The sequence below is a fragment of the Elephantulus edwardii genome, unplaced genomic scaffold (genome assembly GCF_000299155.1).
Source record: "Elephantulus edwardii isolate Elephantulus edwardi_28Jun2011 unplaced genomic scaffold, EleEdw1.0 scaffold00069, whole genome shotgun sequence".
Taxonomy (NCBI): domain Eukaryota; kingdom Metazoa; phylum Chordata; class Mammalia; order Macroscelidea; family Macroscelididae; genus Elephantulus; species Elephantulus edwardii.
The window spans coordinates 16,283,869-16,298,569 of NW_006399819.1; the positions used below are offsets into that span (position 1 = coordinate 16,283,869).

At 39.1% G+C, this 14,701-nt stretch overlaps 1 protein-coding gene across 1 annotated transcript; it reads right to left on the reverse strand.

The window, feature by feature from the left end:
- Positions 1 to 227: 227 nt before the first annotated feature.
- Positions 228 to 14,701, reverse strand: TYW3 (tRNA-yW synthesizing protein 3 homolog (S. cerevisiae)). The gene is made up of 6 exons (XM_006888615.1): positions 14,528 to 14,701; positions 9,895 to 9,975; positions 7,620 to 7,718; positions 5,032 to 5,103; positions 2,222 to 2,355; positions 228 to 441 (listed from the first exon to the last, which is right to left on the reverse strand). Exons 1-6 carry the CDS (start codon positions 14,699 to 14,701, stop codon positions 228 to 230), a joined length of 774 nt encoding a protein of 257 aa, XP_006888677.1.

Consider the following 14,701-nt stretch of genomic DNA (forward strand, 5'->3'; position numbering starts at 1 on the left):
GCTGTGACAATTTATAAGGAGATCCACCTGGCTTTTCTTCCAGGGTGCTTCTGGGTGTGTTGGAGATTCCAACCTGTTGGCTAGTATTTAAGAGCTTAACTGTTTGTACCACCGAGGGACCTTTATTTATGACTAATAAATTCAGCAAGATAAAATACTCTTACAAAGAGCAGTTTTATAATGTTGATTAGAAACATTATCCCAACAGGACACTTCAGCAGGAAGTCTTAATAACCTTCAGGGAAAATATTAACACTGATGCATGCAGCATCATCGTCATGTTCAGGTTCTTTATTTTCTTCAGTAATACATTTGGCACATGCTTTCTCTAAGTTTCTTTTTTTTTTACGGGTATATGGTGGATTATTTTCCTCTTTGATCTTGAGATGTGAGTTGGTAACAGTTTCCCTTTCCAAAGCATGTTGCAGGCAATTAAAAAATCTGCAAAGAAATTATTATTATTGTTATACCTGTGTTTTGAAATGTAGTAACTAAATACACCTCAAACTAAAACTCATTGCCACCTAGTCGATTCTGACTCACAGTGACCCTCCAACAGATTTTCAAGGCTTTGATCTTAATAAGTCTAGTTAAAATATTTATTTAAATGTTATTTTAGTCAGAGGGCTTTGATTTACAAGAATTCTCTTTATACTATTTGAATTGTGACACTTTGGTCCTGCAATAAACTGATTTTAACATTAAAAGTCTGATTGCAAAATCTATAACCTCTTGTATTTTATTACTTTTTGTCCTTAAAACAGAAGAAGAGTTCTTTTTCTGCATGTAGTTAAATGTGCAGCTGCTCTCTGCAAGGAGCCTCCTAATTTGTCCACACTTTCTGAATTCACATGTAATCTTCTAATCAGTATCTTAAGACACTTTTTACTCTTCTTTAATTTTTCCCTGATTTTATGATGAGCATGACTCTCTTGACAGCAGCATGTAGGCTATAATCTCCAAACACATTTTTGAGTCAATGGAGTTAACGCATAATTTGATTTTATAGTTTGTGAATGTGGCTCAATTAACTTCACCAGGTGTATAGTTAGTATCTTGGGCTATATTTATAATCTTGTTAAAATTCAAGTAAGGAAACAGAGAAAATTGATTTGCTATCTTCTATATTTTAACAGTCTCAATGGATTAGTTTCTAACTAATGAAGTAAACTTTTGGCACGGTACCAAAAAGTATCTAGCATTCAGACTGCAGTTTGGTAGAGTGGGGGGGGGGGGGGGGGGGGCGTAGCCTCCAGCTGCTTACCTGAAATCCTAGCTTTAGTTACAATGTTTGCTCTGTGACCCAATAACCCCTCAGCTATTTTTAATCAGAGCCCTGTCAGAGAATCAAGCCCTAATGCCTACTGTATTTCCAACGTTGAAACTGTTCTTCAAAAAGCTGAAAAAAGATAACTTGAATAATCTTGTAGATTCTGTAGTTCAAGTGAAAAACCCAAGCTGTGAAAAGCTGCCTGAATAATCATAAGAAAATCATGTAAGAACTAAGAGGTTAAATTTAAGAACTAGGGACATACAAAAATGTGAATTGATAGCTACAACAGTCCTACTGGACAACTCTGGCAATTGTAAATCAAATCCCTGGCAGGTGTAGAAGTGAACAACCCAGGAGTGTAAAGCATACGCCAGAACGAAAGTCAGTCTGTTGGCCTCCAACACTGGGATTTTAGGGAACCGCTAATGGTCACTTTTAGGGCCATGTGTATCTCTGTCCTAGATGTCTTCAAACTGACCAATTGTGGCTGAAGGACTATCTCTACTTGAATGATTAAATGCCGTTCCTTGGTGTCAATTACTGATAGTTATGCTCTCCACAAAGTTTTCCTATTTTGGTTCATTTAGTGCCTGGCCAACTTTCACTGTAGGTTTGATGGTATATATCCTGTAGGGAATGGCACTGTTAAACCAAAAAAGGGGTGTCTCTCTGGGGTTAGAATCTACTAGTGGCTCTGTAGCAGAAAGATGAGCAATCTCTTTCTGCAATTTATTTACAAACTTGGAAACACAAGGAAGGGTCAGTTATGAGGCAGCTCTCCCTCAGCGGCAATGATGTTTTTTTCCCTATGACTTTGCTGAGCTTCTTGTTCATGACAAATTCAGAAATAGATAAGCAGTTGGGAATATTAACTGAAGATGGTGGATATATTAACATTTTCAAGAATGATGTAGGAATATAAGAATGACGTGGAAATAGACAATTTACCTTTCAATTCTCTTCTTATTTTCTTCCATTTTTTTATTTGCTATATTTAATAGAAAGCTGATATACTCCTCAGTCACCATCAGTTTTCCCTTGTGGCTTAATGGAACTTCTAAGCTATGTGTACTCCGGACAGCCTGTGATGGAAAAACAATTTAGATATAAAGACTTATGTTCTAGAGACACTAAAGATAACAAAAGAAATCCCAGATAGGGCTGTACTTGAACATAGTTTAGCTCTATTACCGCATTTAAGTTTGGTCTTTGATATAATTTAATGGAACAGTCAAATTGAAAGAGATTAAAAAGGTTTTCTCATCATAAAAGTCATTTCTAAAGAAAGGCAGTTTCTACACTATCAGAGAAAGAGATAAAATCAAAGCACCCAATAACTTTAATAGTTTTAATTTCATTGTAGCTTAAAAAGCTTACTACAAAATTTAAAGAAAAGAAATAAATGAAAACTCCACAGAAGCCTCAATGGGAAATCGAGATGCACTGGATGTCAAAGTGCAAGCGTGTTACAAGCATAACAACAATAAACTGTGCCAACTGCACAAAACAGCTACTTTTTATAATGTTTCAGGGTTGGTTTTCAAATTTTGCAGCCCTGGTGAAGTAATAGTGAATATGTTCCAACTAAACCTAAGTGTTGGCTAAAGGTTAAGAACAACAACTACAAAAAATATATTAGGAGTTGTAACATTTATTCAGAGAAAACTTTATGAGCCTCTTCAATGCTCTGGGCCCCATGTAAGGATTGAGAAGATGGACTGAAGATAGCATGCTTCTTGCACTGAAAAGCTCACACTTTAGGACAGGAAATAAACAGGTGAACAAATAATGACAGAAGAAATGTAGGCGCTATGACGGAGGAAGCACACACACATAACACTAAGGAAATGAGAAGCATTGACTTGACTTTAAAAGGTAGCTTTTGGTTTGGAGTTTTAAAGGGTGCTTATTTGAAGAGCTTTTACACTGTAGTGACTAAGAGCTTAACAGCTAATCAAACATTAGTGATTTGAACTCACCAGCCACACCACAGGGGAATAATTAGGCAGTTGGCTCCTACAAAGATTTGCAACCTTGGAAACCCTATGAGGCAATTCTACTCTGTCCTATCAGTTGCTATAAGTTAGAATCAACTCGATAGCTAAGGGTTTGGTTTTTGGGTTTAAGTGTTAATTTCATCAGAAGTAAGGGAGGGAGAGAAAAGCATGCCACACAGAGGAGCAAATAAAGAGACAAGAATGAATATTTATAAAATAGCTGGGAAATAATTCTACATGATTGGAACTTGAGTTGTACCAGGAAGACCAGTAAGAGATGAGCATAAATGGGTCAGGCCTTAATATCACGGGAGGTATTTGGAGACCTTGATTTTTTTACAAGTGGAATTCTGAGAGTACGGGTCAAAGGAAAGGAGCAGAAAGATCAGACAGGAAGCAGGAGACAATTATAAAGATCAGAGGAGGGACTATGAGGGCTGAATTAAAGGCAGTGACAGCATAGAGAATTAAGGTCAGGTGAGGGAAAGGGAAAGGGAAAAGGAAAGGGAAAGGGAGAAAGGGAAAAGGAAAGGAAAGGTAGGAATGACCGGACCTCGAACCAGCTGAATGTGGAAGATGACAAAGGTGATGATGAGAAAAGCTCGGCTCTCACTTGGTGGTGCTTCTGAGATGAGGACACAAACAAGAATCAAGAGCCCATGTAGTCATGTTTTATTAAAGGTGTCAGCTTTTGTAAGACACCTATGAGGAAACATAACCCTTTGATAAAAAATAAAAATAAATCCAGGGTGCAAGAAAACAGGATAACATGGAATAGTGCTAAAGAGTAAACCCACAACAACAAAAAGCAAACTTTCCCCTAAAGAAAAACAAAAATACCCATAAAGCAATATGAGGTTAGACTCAAACAGAGAAACAGTAAAGATGGGCAGCACCTGGGTTAAGAAAGCGACTTAGAGACAACTCCTACTTTCCCTTAAGTGTTATATAAATTTGCCCTTACTTTGAAATTAATGAACCAACCCTTCGTTGCCACAAAAATCTTTGGCACAATCACCTTCACATGTTACACCTGCAGCTTTTAAATCACTAACAAGCCTCCAGGACTCCTTTGCTTGCACTACAAGGCTAAATAATCACGGTGTGTAGCTGTTACAACTTAGCTACAAATAATTTAAGAGTTAAGAATGGATCTTGTTCATAACCTGGGGATTATCCATACCACAAGATACCAGAATAGGGCACAATCACTACAGGTTAATCTAGACAAGGAAGGATTCAGAGATGTATAACTCAGAGATATGAAAGAGTTTAGAATTTGGCAAGTTTTTCCAGCAAAGAGAGAGGAAAGCTTTTGTTTGCTGATGTAGCTAAAGAAATTCAGTCCCTACGGCATTAAAGATTGTTCCCAAGTTCAGGTAGCCTGCTGTGATGCAGCCGTTACCAGTGCATCTTCTATCTTTCCATGGCCTCAGGGTGCCTGGACTGTAACATTCCTGGAGGAGGAGGAGGCTACTACAGAGAATGAGGGAGATAAACTCCAGCATTGGCATTTAGGAACAATCAGGTTAGAAGTGGGGGGGGGGGAATTATTCTAAAATAAAACTTCCATTTAAATCTACCAACGCAGGACCTTGTCTGTAGGAAAGAATAAATCACTGAAGGCTCTAAGAAGAGGAATGGCAAAACAATGTGAGCAAGGAGTCAAGAGGGACTACAGGCAACAGTCTGAGTAGAAGGTTATTCTAGTCAGCATCACGTTACACTCAGGTAATTGTTTTTTGCCAAAAGGTTCCTTACCAACATAGTCTTTCCTCTCTTTCCCACTGTTATACCAGAGTTCCTGAAACCAGAATCTATTGCTGCTGAATGCTGTAAGAAAAGAAAACTTGTTGAATTCTTACAATATGGCTAATCATATAACTTGTTTTAGCTCCACAAGCTTTAGAAACATAAAGAACTCCAAAGCCTATTAAAATTATTATAATGACGGCATTTAAGTGACTCTGAACGTATTCCTATGAAAAATACTAACGCTTTTGAAGTGTCACTGAGAAACAGTACAACCAAATTTCAGTATGTCTAATAATTGCCTCTATAAGGTAAACAATGACCATTTAATAGTCATTCCTGAAATAGTATTGTACAAAACCAAAGCAAACCAAACTCATTGCCATCAAGTCAATTCTGACTTAACAGCGATCTTCCATTGGGTTTAAGTCTCAAGGCTGTACATTTTACACAAGAAGCTGCTGGTGGTTTCAAACCAGTGACCTTTTGTTATTAGCTCATGACATAACACACTAAGCTGTCAGAGCTCCTAAAGGCTGGAAATGTTAATGGGAGCAGACTGCACCATTTTTCTCCTTCAGAGTCACCAGTGAATTAGAACGGCCAACCTTCTGGTTAGCAGGGCAGCACTCAACCACCACTACTCCACCAGGATTCCTTGAAACAGTTTTGTAATAAAGTCAAATTAATAACAAACAACTGAAAAACAAATTAAATAAATTAAAAACAAACAACTGCACCAAAAAAAGCTAAACCCAAACCCTCACCTTAAAGTGAGTGAAATGTTATTTTTTCCTTCTGTAGAAGGGAATTCTGACTCACTGAAGACTTGAGTTTGAGATGGTAACAGTATGGTCCCACAGGATTAAATGGTTAAATGCTTGACTACTAACCGAAAGGTTGGTAGTTTGAACCCACTCAGTGTCTCTGTAGGAGAAAGGCTTGATGATATGCGTCTGTAAAGATTACAGCCAAGAAAACATATGGGACAGTTCTATTCTCTTTGTCACTGCAGGTTCCCTGCCCTTTGCCTTTAGAACATTTTGTAGATTTTAAGTGGTCATTTTATTTCAGAACAGAGTAAGGGAACACTGCATGGTTCAAAATTGGGAAGGGCGTACGCCAGGGATGCATCCTATCTATATGCAGAACAGATTATCCGGGAGGCTGGGCTCTATGAGGAGAAATGTGGGGTCAAGATTGGTGGATGATTTATCAACAATCTGCGTTATGCGGATGACACAACCCTGCTTGCTGAAACTGAAGAGGACCTGAAGCGCCTGCTGCAGTGTCAAGGACTGCAGCCTACAATATGGATTGAGGCTCAATGTCAAGAAGACAAAGATTCTCACCACTGGACCAATTGGCAGCATCAGTATGGATGGTGAAGAGATTGAGATTGTACACAGCTTTAGTTTGCTTGGCTCCATAGTCAACAGTCTTGGCACCAGCAGCCAGGAAATTAAAAGGCGCATTGCCATGGGAAAGTCTGCTGTTAGGGAGCTCTCTAAAGTACTGAAGAGCAATGGTGTCTCTCTGGAGACTAAGGTGCTTCTGATACAGGCCATGGTCTTCGCAATCACTTGTTATGCATCAGAGAGTTGGACAATGACCAAGGAGGATAGAAGGAGAATTGATGCCTTTGAGCTGTGGTGCTGGAGAAGAGTATTGAGAATACCATGGACTGCTAGGAAAACACAGATTTGTCCTGGAGAGGGTTAAACCGGGTGGCTCCTTGGAGGCAAGGATTCTGAGGCTCCGCCTAACATACTTTGGACATGTTGTGAGGAGAGACCGGTCCTTGGAGAGGGACATCATGCTTGGAAGGGTGGAGGGACGGCGCAGGAGGGGAAGGCCTTCTATGAGGTGGATTGATTCAGTGACTGGGATAATTGGAATGGGAGTGTCAGAGACAGTGCGATTGGCACAGGACTGAGCAGAGTTTAGGGCTGTTGTACATAGGGTTGCTATGAGTCGCAAGCGACTCGACGGCACATAACAACAACAACAATTTATTTATTTGCCTGTGAACTGCTTGCTTTTGTCTGTCTCTTCATGTTGAGGGAGGAATCAAGACTGTCATTATCTTGTTGATCACTGTACCACTGGTCCCTACCACATTATGGTTTGGTATGTTCTGTTGAATAAACGCTTGCCATGCGATTTCATTTTTTTTTACACATAAAAACAGAAAAGTATGAAAATCAACAGGGAAAAAAATAGAAAAATAAGAGTTCATAAAAATGTATAATAAACTCTAAATGATGAGAAAAGTTGGCTATTACTTAAACACTCAATTTATATGTGATTTCATGGTGTTTTTCCTAAGTTCAGCAAGCAAAATTAAAATGGACAATGCCAAAGTAAATTTATAAACTGAAAATTAAGGAAGAAGACAAGGAATATAATGTGCATATTCTATTTTGCTAGTAATTATTATTCTTTTCTCTACATTAAATGGGGTGATAATACAGATGAATAAATAACTTAAAAACTGTTAAACTGGTATCACATTCATTTTTTGATAGGGTTTTGAAAGCTTAAAATTCAATCTACCTCCTAGAGTTACATATTCAAACATTATTATGTAATTTTACCAGAATCTGTGCATCCTGTAACTGCCGACACTGCACATGAAGAACAAATGGTTCAAATTTCAAAACCGCATCACCAATTGATTTCTTCAGAGCTGCAATCTGAATGAATAGAAGTCTTAACATCAGACAGAACTCAATGATCTTGTTCTTGGTGATCACAGAATCACTCATATTCACTCCGAATACTTTTCCCCTGTAGCAGCTTTTCACTTTAATCTCTTAGCCTTCTTTCCTCAAGATCTTTTCAACCTGCTTTTTATGTAAAAAAAAAAACACCCAAAAAACCCTGACTCCTATTTCTCTCAAACTTTCAGTGTTAATTCTTTTCAAATGTAACTATACTTTCAAAAAGGAAACTACTACTTTGAGCATGTTGTTAGAAGAGACTATTGCTTGGAGATGAAAGACAGAGGGTCAGCAAAGGACAAGATGACCCTCAATGAGAAGGATTGATCAGCAGCAATGGGCTCAAGTGTGTCAGAGCTGATGAGGCCAGCACAGGATTGGACAAGGTTCATAGCTGTTGTTCACAACGTTGCTATGAGTTGTACAAAGCCATATCTGACCCTGAAGCTAGTTTTCAGAGGCAGTTAATTACAGAGAAGGAGAATGTCCATCCTTCTCCAGTAGAGCAATTGATGCATTCCAACTATGTGCCTTTGGGATTGCAGCACAGCTTCTTACAGCCATCTGAGCTCCCTATAAAACAACACTCTCTTTAATTCCATAATAGAATTTTTAGAAAGGAATACTAAAAAGAATTAAAAACAAATCAACTCACTACTGCTGAGTTGTTTGGGGTTTCAAAGGTGGGAGGAAACTGTGCTTTTTTCTTCTACAGACCTACTAATGAATTTGAATTATCAGAAACATGCAGCATTTGGGTTAGTAACACATCTTACTATGGACTACACGACCAGAGTTTCCTTTATAAGGAAACTTCCTTATATATTCCTTTATAAGGAATGTTGTTCTGTACTGTTGTCAGAACTGACTCATAGCTGACCCTCCAGCAGGTTTTCAGAGGCAGTTAATTACATGGGAGGAAAGTACTCATCTTTTTCCTGCAGAGCAACTGGTGGAATAAAGGAACAGGACACATAAACACTGTACTAAAAAGACTGCTTAAATGTTTTATTGATTGACTGAACTGCATATATCTGTACTATTATGAATGAGCCAAAATTTATAGAAAACAATTTTCATTTCCATCTTTCTAGTACCCTGGAGTAGCATCCATCTTTGCTCTTCAGCTATTTGCTTCTGACGGGATTATCAGTCTCAACTCCATTATTCTTTACTGTCCTGCCATGCTATCAATGATGGCAAGTGTCTGACTGAGAATAGTATTCCATCCTACTGGCAAAAACAACTAATGTATAAGAGATAAAAACCCAATACAAGCAGGACCAGTCAATTACATGGAGTTCTGGAGGTCCAGTGGTAAGAAACTGCTCTTTAATCCTGAAGACACACAGTTAAAATCCATCAGCTGCTCTGCAGAAGAATGGGCAATCTCCTCCTGTGAATTAACCACCTCTGAAAACCTGGTGGATGGTCACCTGTAAGTCAGTTCTGACTTGATGGAACAACAAGGGAAATATATTTTTTTTCCCTACTAGGATTCTTGCAAGCTATCTTTCTAGCCACAAAAAACATCTACAACAGTAGAGAAGAAAGGCAAATATGCAAAAAGACCCAATGGTTAAAGATGAAGCTGAAGTGAGTCTTCTGAGAGATCTGACCCAGTAGTGTTTGAGATCAGCGCTCCTTTCAAGTTTTCCATGTTCTTGTTGGTTTTGGGTAGTTTTGTGTTTTTGTCTTTCGCTTATGAGAATTAAAATTTAATTTCTAAATGCACTGGAAATTTTAAAGTATCTGACTAGGATAATCCAAACTGATAGAAACTCATCTATAATCTCTTCCCATAACTCCTGAATCTTTTCCTTCTATAATTTGTCCCAGGTTAGAGTTAACAAGTGGCAGAACTCAATTCAAAACTAGAATCCAATGTCTCTAACACCCACAAACTTTCTGCTGTGTACAAAAAGGGGATGTGTTTTGCTGAGTAGCAGCAGGTAAAGCTTGAATATATTTATTTACTTACACACTTCTGTTTCCTAGAATCTAAAATAACATTATAATGAATGTTCTCTAGGCTTTTACTCAAACATACATATTTGTTCATATCAATCACCTTGACTTTTCTAATCCTATTTAAAGATATAACTGGAAATTTTAAAATTTATTTCTAAACTTACATATAAAAACTTACCACATCATCTTTTTTACAAGGTTTGTGTGTAACCAGAAGCCAACAGCAGTTTTGTTTCTGAACTTCAAAACCATTTGCACTCTAAAATAACAAATAATATAGTTTACCATAATGATTTAACATTTACAAAAATAGTAAGGACCATTTATAGCACACTGTAAGCTTTCTTAATAATGTTAAATGGTGATATTAAGTATTACTGATGAAGTTCATGTTGTTGTTATGTGCCGCTAGTCAGAACAAAAATCATAGCTTACCCTCTAATGTTTTCAGAAGATGTAAACTGCACCGGAGAAGACTGCTCATCTTTCTCCGACAGAGTAGCTGGTGTTTCCAACTACATGCTTGCTTTAGAGATGGTGGCACAACTACTTACCACCAAGACACCAACACGACTTGAGCAAACTTATAGGTAAAGTTAAACCAAACAAAAATGAATTCAACTAATATGAGATAGAAAAAAGATAGCAGCATGCTTATTAGAGATACTTACTGTGCTACAATCCCAAAGATATGCAGTTCAAATTCACCAGCAGCTCCATGAGAAGGATGGACACTTCCTCCTGTGTGATTTACTGCCTCTGAAAACCTGCTGGAGGGTCAGCTGTGAGTTGGTTTTGACTCAAGGGCACACAAAGTTTTGATATAGTCATGACTTTGTCAGGAAAAGAGACTATTCCAAGTAGTTGGACATTGCTGTTGTTTTTAGATGCTGTTGAGTTGACTATCACTCAAAGTGACCCTATTAACAAAGATTGAAACCTTGTCATATCTTTTTGATATCCTCACCCTCTTTCCATGCTTCTGGAAGGAAATTTAGGAGCCTCAACTTTTACAGTAGCAGTTTTATTTGGCTAGCTCATATTAAAAAAAGAATAAATAATAAAACAATTTTAATTTCTGGTGTAGGACAGACTCATCCCATTACAACAGATATACTCCTTTTTACTCATTCAAGTGCTATTCACCTCTTTCTTCTACTTCCTTTGTTTCACAAAGTATGAGTTTATGACTACTGGATTATACTTTATATATACTTTCAAAGGGTAGATGTAGGTGTTTTAGGTCAACATTTAAAGAAAGCAAACAGTTTACTATTGGATTTACTTATTGACTGGGTAAATGATTATTTGTTAAATTCTATTACATTCCTGAGCTATGCAAATGGTTAATGTCCATCCAGTTATTATGTGCTGTTGAGCTGATTGCGACTCACAATGACCCTAAGAACAGGTGTGAACCCGCCCTATCTTGTGCCATCTTCACCATCTCCCCAAAGGCATCTTAGAAAAAGGTCTAGCATTCCATTTTGGAAAAATCAGTCACTGAAAACTCTTGGGAATATAGTTCTGCTCTCGCACCGATGAGGTCACCACTAACTGGAATTGATTCTATGACAACTGGTCATCTGATATTTGGATGTACAGATTCTAGTCTCCAGGACAGTGGAAGAACCTACATGAATAGTAATCACTACACAGTAAATCTACAGAGTAACTATTTACACAATGGGTCCTCAGGAGACTCTGGAATCTCAAAAGAGTTGGTTAGTCCTGAATAATTAATTTCCTTTTATTATATGACTTTTGTTATTTATTTCTCTGTTGTTTTAGGTACTGTTGTAAATGTCAGATCCAAATATGTGGCTCACAGCCATCAAGATTACAGGATCTAATATAATGTTTAGGGTGCTCTGGAGTCCTACTGTGCTGCCAATCTGAACACAGGCAGTTTGAATCCACCCGTTACTTTGAGGGAAAACAGGCAACCTCTTTCTGTGTGATTTATAAGCTCAAAAAACCCACTGGAAGGTCAGCAATGAGTTGGTTCTGACTTGACAGCAATGAGTTCGAATGTGAACTGCATGCTTTGGAATGAACACTATTACTGGCTTCATTTAATCTCTATTTGAATTAATCAAATAGCTTAACTTTTGGGGGATTTTCTTCTTGTTTTGCTTTTTTGGAAGCTCCAAATCTTTCCTTATATAAGAAAGAATTAAAATAAATAAAATTAAAGTATAAAAGAAGTAGCTATTACTCCTGCTGGCTAGCCACCACAGGAAAATATGGTAAATCTGGACTCCTGACTGCCCTCAGCTATGGAAGGCCCAACACCACTATCAGCATTACTCTAATGAGGCACAATAGGTGTAATAGGTAGGTATACTGCTACGTGGAAGCAGGAGTGGCAACCACTTCCTAAACAATATGCCTCTGGAAACTCTATGAACTATAATAAATGTCAATAGTTGTCGAGGGGCTTCCGGTCTTTCATTCATAGGATTGCTATGAGTTGTGCTCAATTCGAAGGCAATCAACAACAACATACTGCTATTATAGCACAATATATAAATGACTACCCCTAAAAGAAAGGTTTCAGCATAGGTAAGTGACATGAACAGACTTGTGTTTTAGGAAAGTCACTATGTTAGGAGACAGCATGTATAATATGGTTGGTTGACAGCAGAAAGACTGGCTAGTCCAGTGATCTATTAGGAAAGAAAAGTGAAAACACAAGTGAGATGGAAAGGACAGCAGAAAGGGGGAAAGAGACAAATGGAGTGCCTGTGCTCAGGAAGCAAAGGAAGCTACATAAAAAAAAAAGGATTGAATCTACCAACCTGGACATCAAACAGCCTAACCACCAGAGACCTCTCGAAATTACTGAAGAGCAACTATGGCAGTCTGGAGACTAAAGTGTACCTGATACAGGCAATGATCTTTGAAATTACTTATTATGCATCATAAAGCTGGACAATGACTAGAAATGCTAGAAGGAGAATTGATGCCTTTGAGCTGTGGTGCTGGAAGAGTACTGAATATACCATGCACTGCTAAAAGAACAAACAAATTTATCCTGGTGAGGGTGAGGCCTTGCTGCTCCTTGGAGGCAAGGATTCTGAAGCTTCATCTGGCATACTTTGTACATGTTTCAAGGCGGGATCAGTCTTTGGAGAGGGACGTCATGCTTGGGAGGGTGTAGGGACAGTGCAAGAGAGGAAGACCCTTGGTGAGATGGATTGATTCAGTGACTAGGGTAATGGGGATAGGTGTGTCAGAGACAATAAGATTGGCACAGGATAGAGCAAGGTATAGGGCTGTTGTACATAGGATCACTATGAGTTGCAGGCGCATAACCACCACCACCACTACCACCACCACCACTCAGAGCACCTCTACAGTATAAAGTAGAACTTCTCACAAAGTCCAAGACTATATATATTTTATGGAAGCAGATTACCACATATTTTGCCAATAAGCAGCTGGTGGGTTGGAACCACCAATCTTTTGGTTAGAAAATGGATTTTATGGATTATGCCAATAGAGTTCTTTGTTAGGAGTCTGTTATGTACCATCAACCAAAACCCACTCATAGTTGAACTCCAGTGTGATTTCAGAGGTGGGAAACTGCACTGGGTGGGATTGATCATCTTTTTCTTGCAGAGCAGCTGGTGGATTCAAACCTGGTACCTTTGTGTTGACAGTACAACTCCTTACTACAAAGAACTCCCTTCTGAGGACAATGGGGAGTCTAAACCCATAGCTAAGCCTCCAATGGCTTTTGAGAGGCAGTAAATCAAAGGAGAGGAGACAATACATCCTATGCTCCTTCAGAGCAGCCGTGGGATTCTAATCACATATCTCTGCTTTGCCAGCAAAGGTCAGCTAAAAGGAGGAAGATCCTCATCCTCGATGAGAAGGACTGACACAGTGGCTGCAGCAATGGGTGGCATGTATATCAGAAATTATAAGGATGGCACAGGATAGGACAGGGTTCAGATCTGTTTTTCATAAGATCGCACAGCACATAATACAAAACCAACAAGGCCCTAGACCTCTCCCCTCCTGGAGGCCAAGTCTTCTCTATAATGAATCTCTGAATGCACCGGGTTGGTTTTTTTGTTGTTGTTGTTGTTTTTGTTTTGTTTTTTTTTTATGTTCTTAATACTCTTAACTAAAGTTCACTGTCAACTTTTATCAACTCATTGCTGTTGTCAAAACTGACTCATAGTTGACCCCCCGCTGGGTTTCTACAGCTGTAAATGTCACAAGAGATGGCTCATCTTTCACTTGTGGAGATGCTAGTTGGTGCCAACCACGTCGGTGTTAGCAGCCGAAGTCCTAAGGATTATGCCACCAGAGCTCCTTCACAGGCACTTAACGTGGCCAAGCATGACGCTAAATGATTCAAATGCAGCCTTAGTGACCTAGTGGTAAAGAACTGTGCTGTTAATCCAAAGGCAGATTTGAATCCACCAGTTGATCTCCAGGAGAAAGATGAGCACTCTTTCTGGGCTATTTGCAGCTTCTGAAAACTACTTGGATGGTCGGCAATGAGTTGGTTTCCACCGGATGGCAGAGAACAGCACAACCGCACTTCTTGCATACAAAATCCCAACTACACATACAGCAAATTGAAACCTCGCCCTATCCTGCCCCACCCTCACATCTCCGCTGTGGTTGCAGTCACTGTGTCAATCCGTCTCCTAGAGGGTTCTCCCTGACCCTCTGGTTTTCCACGCGCCAGAGAGATAAACATAGGTTGGGTTGGGCCTGGCACCGGGTGTAAAGCTCCTCGTAAAGCTGACTAGAGCTTAATGAAGCACTACAAACGCACAAAGGGGCCTCACCCCGTCTAGGATGAGGATGCGGCCAGCGCAGGAACTAGTGGTGAAAAACTGATCTCGTGAGTTCAGGAATTGCACCAGCTCTATCACGTCCTCGTCCACACTGCCCTTCCGGCTGAGATCTGCTTTGCCCAGACATTGCGCCTTCCACCTCCCGAACTCTACGCTGCAATCCAT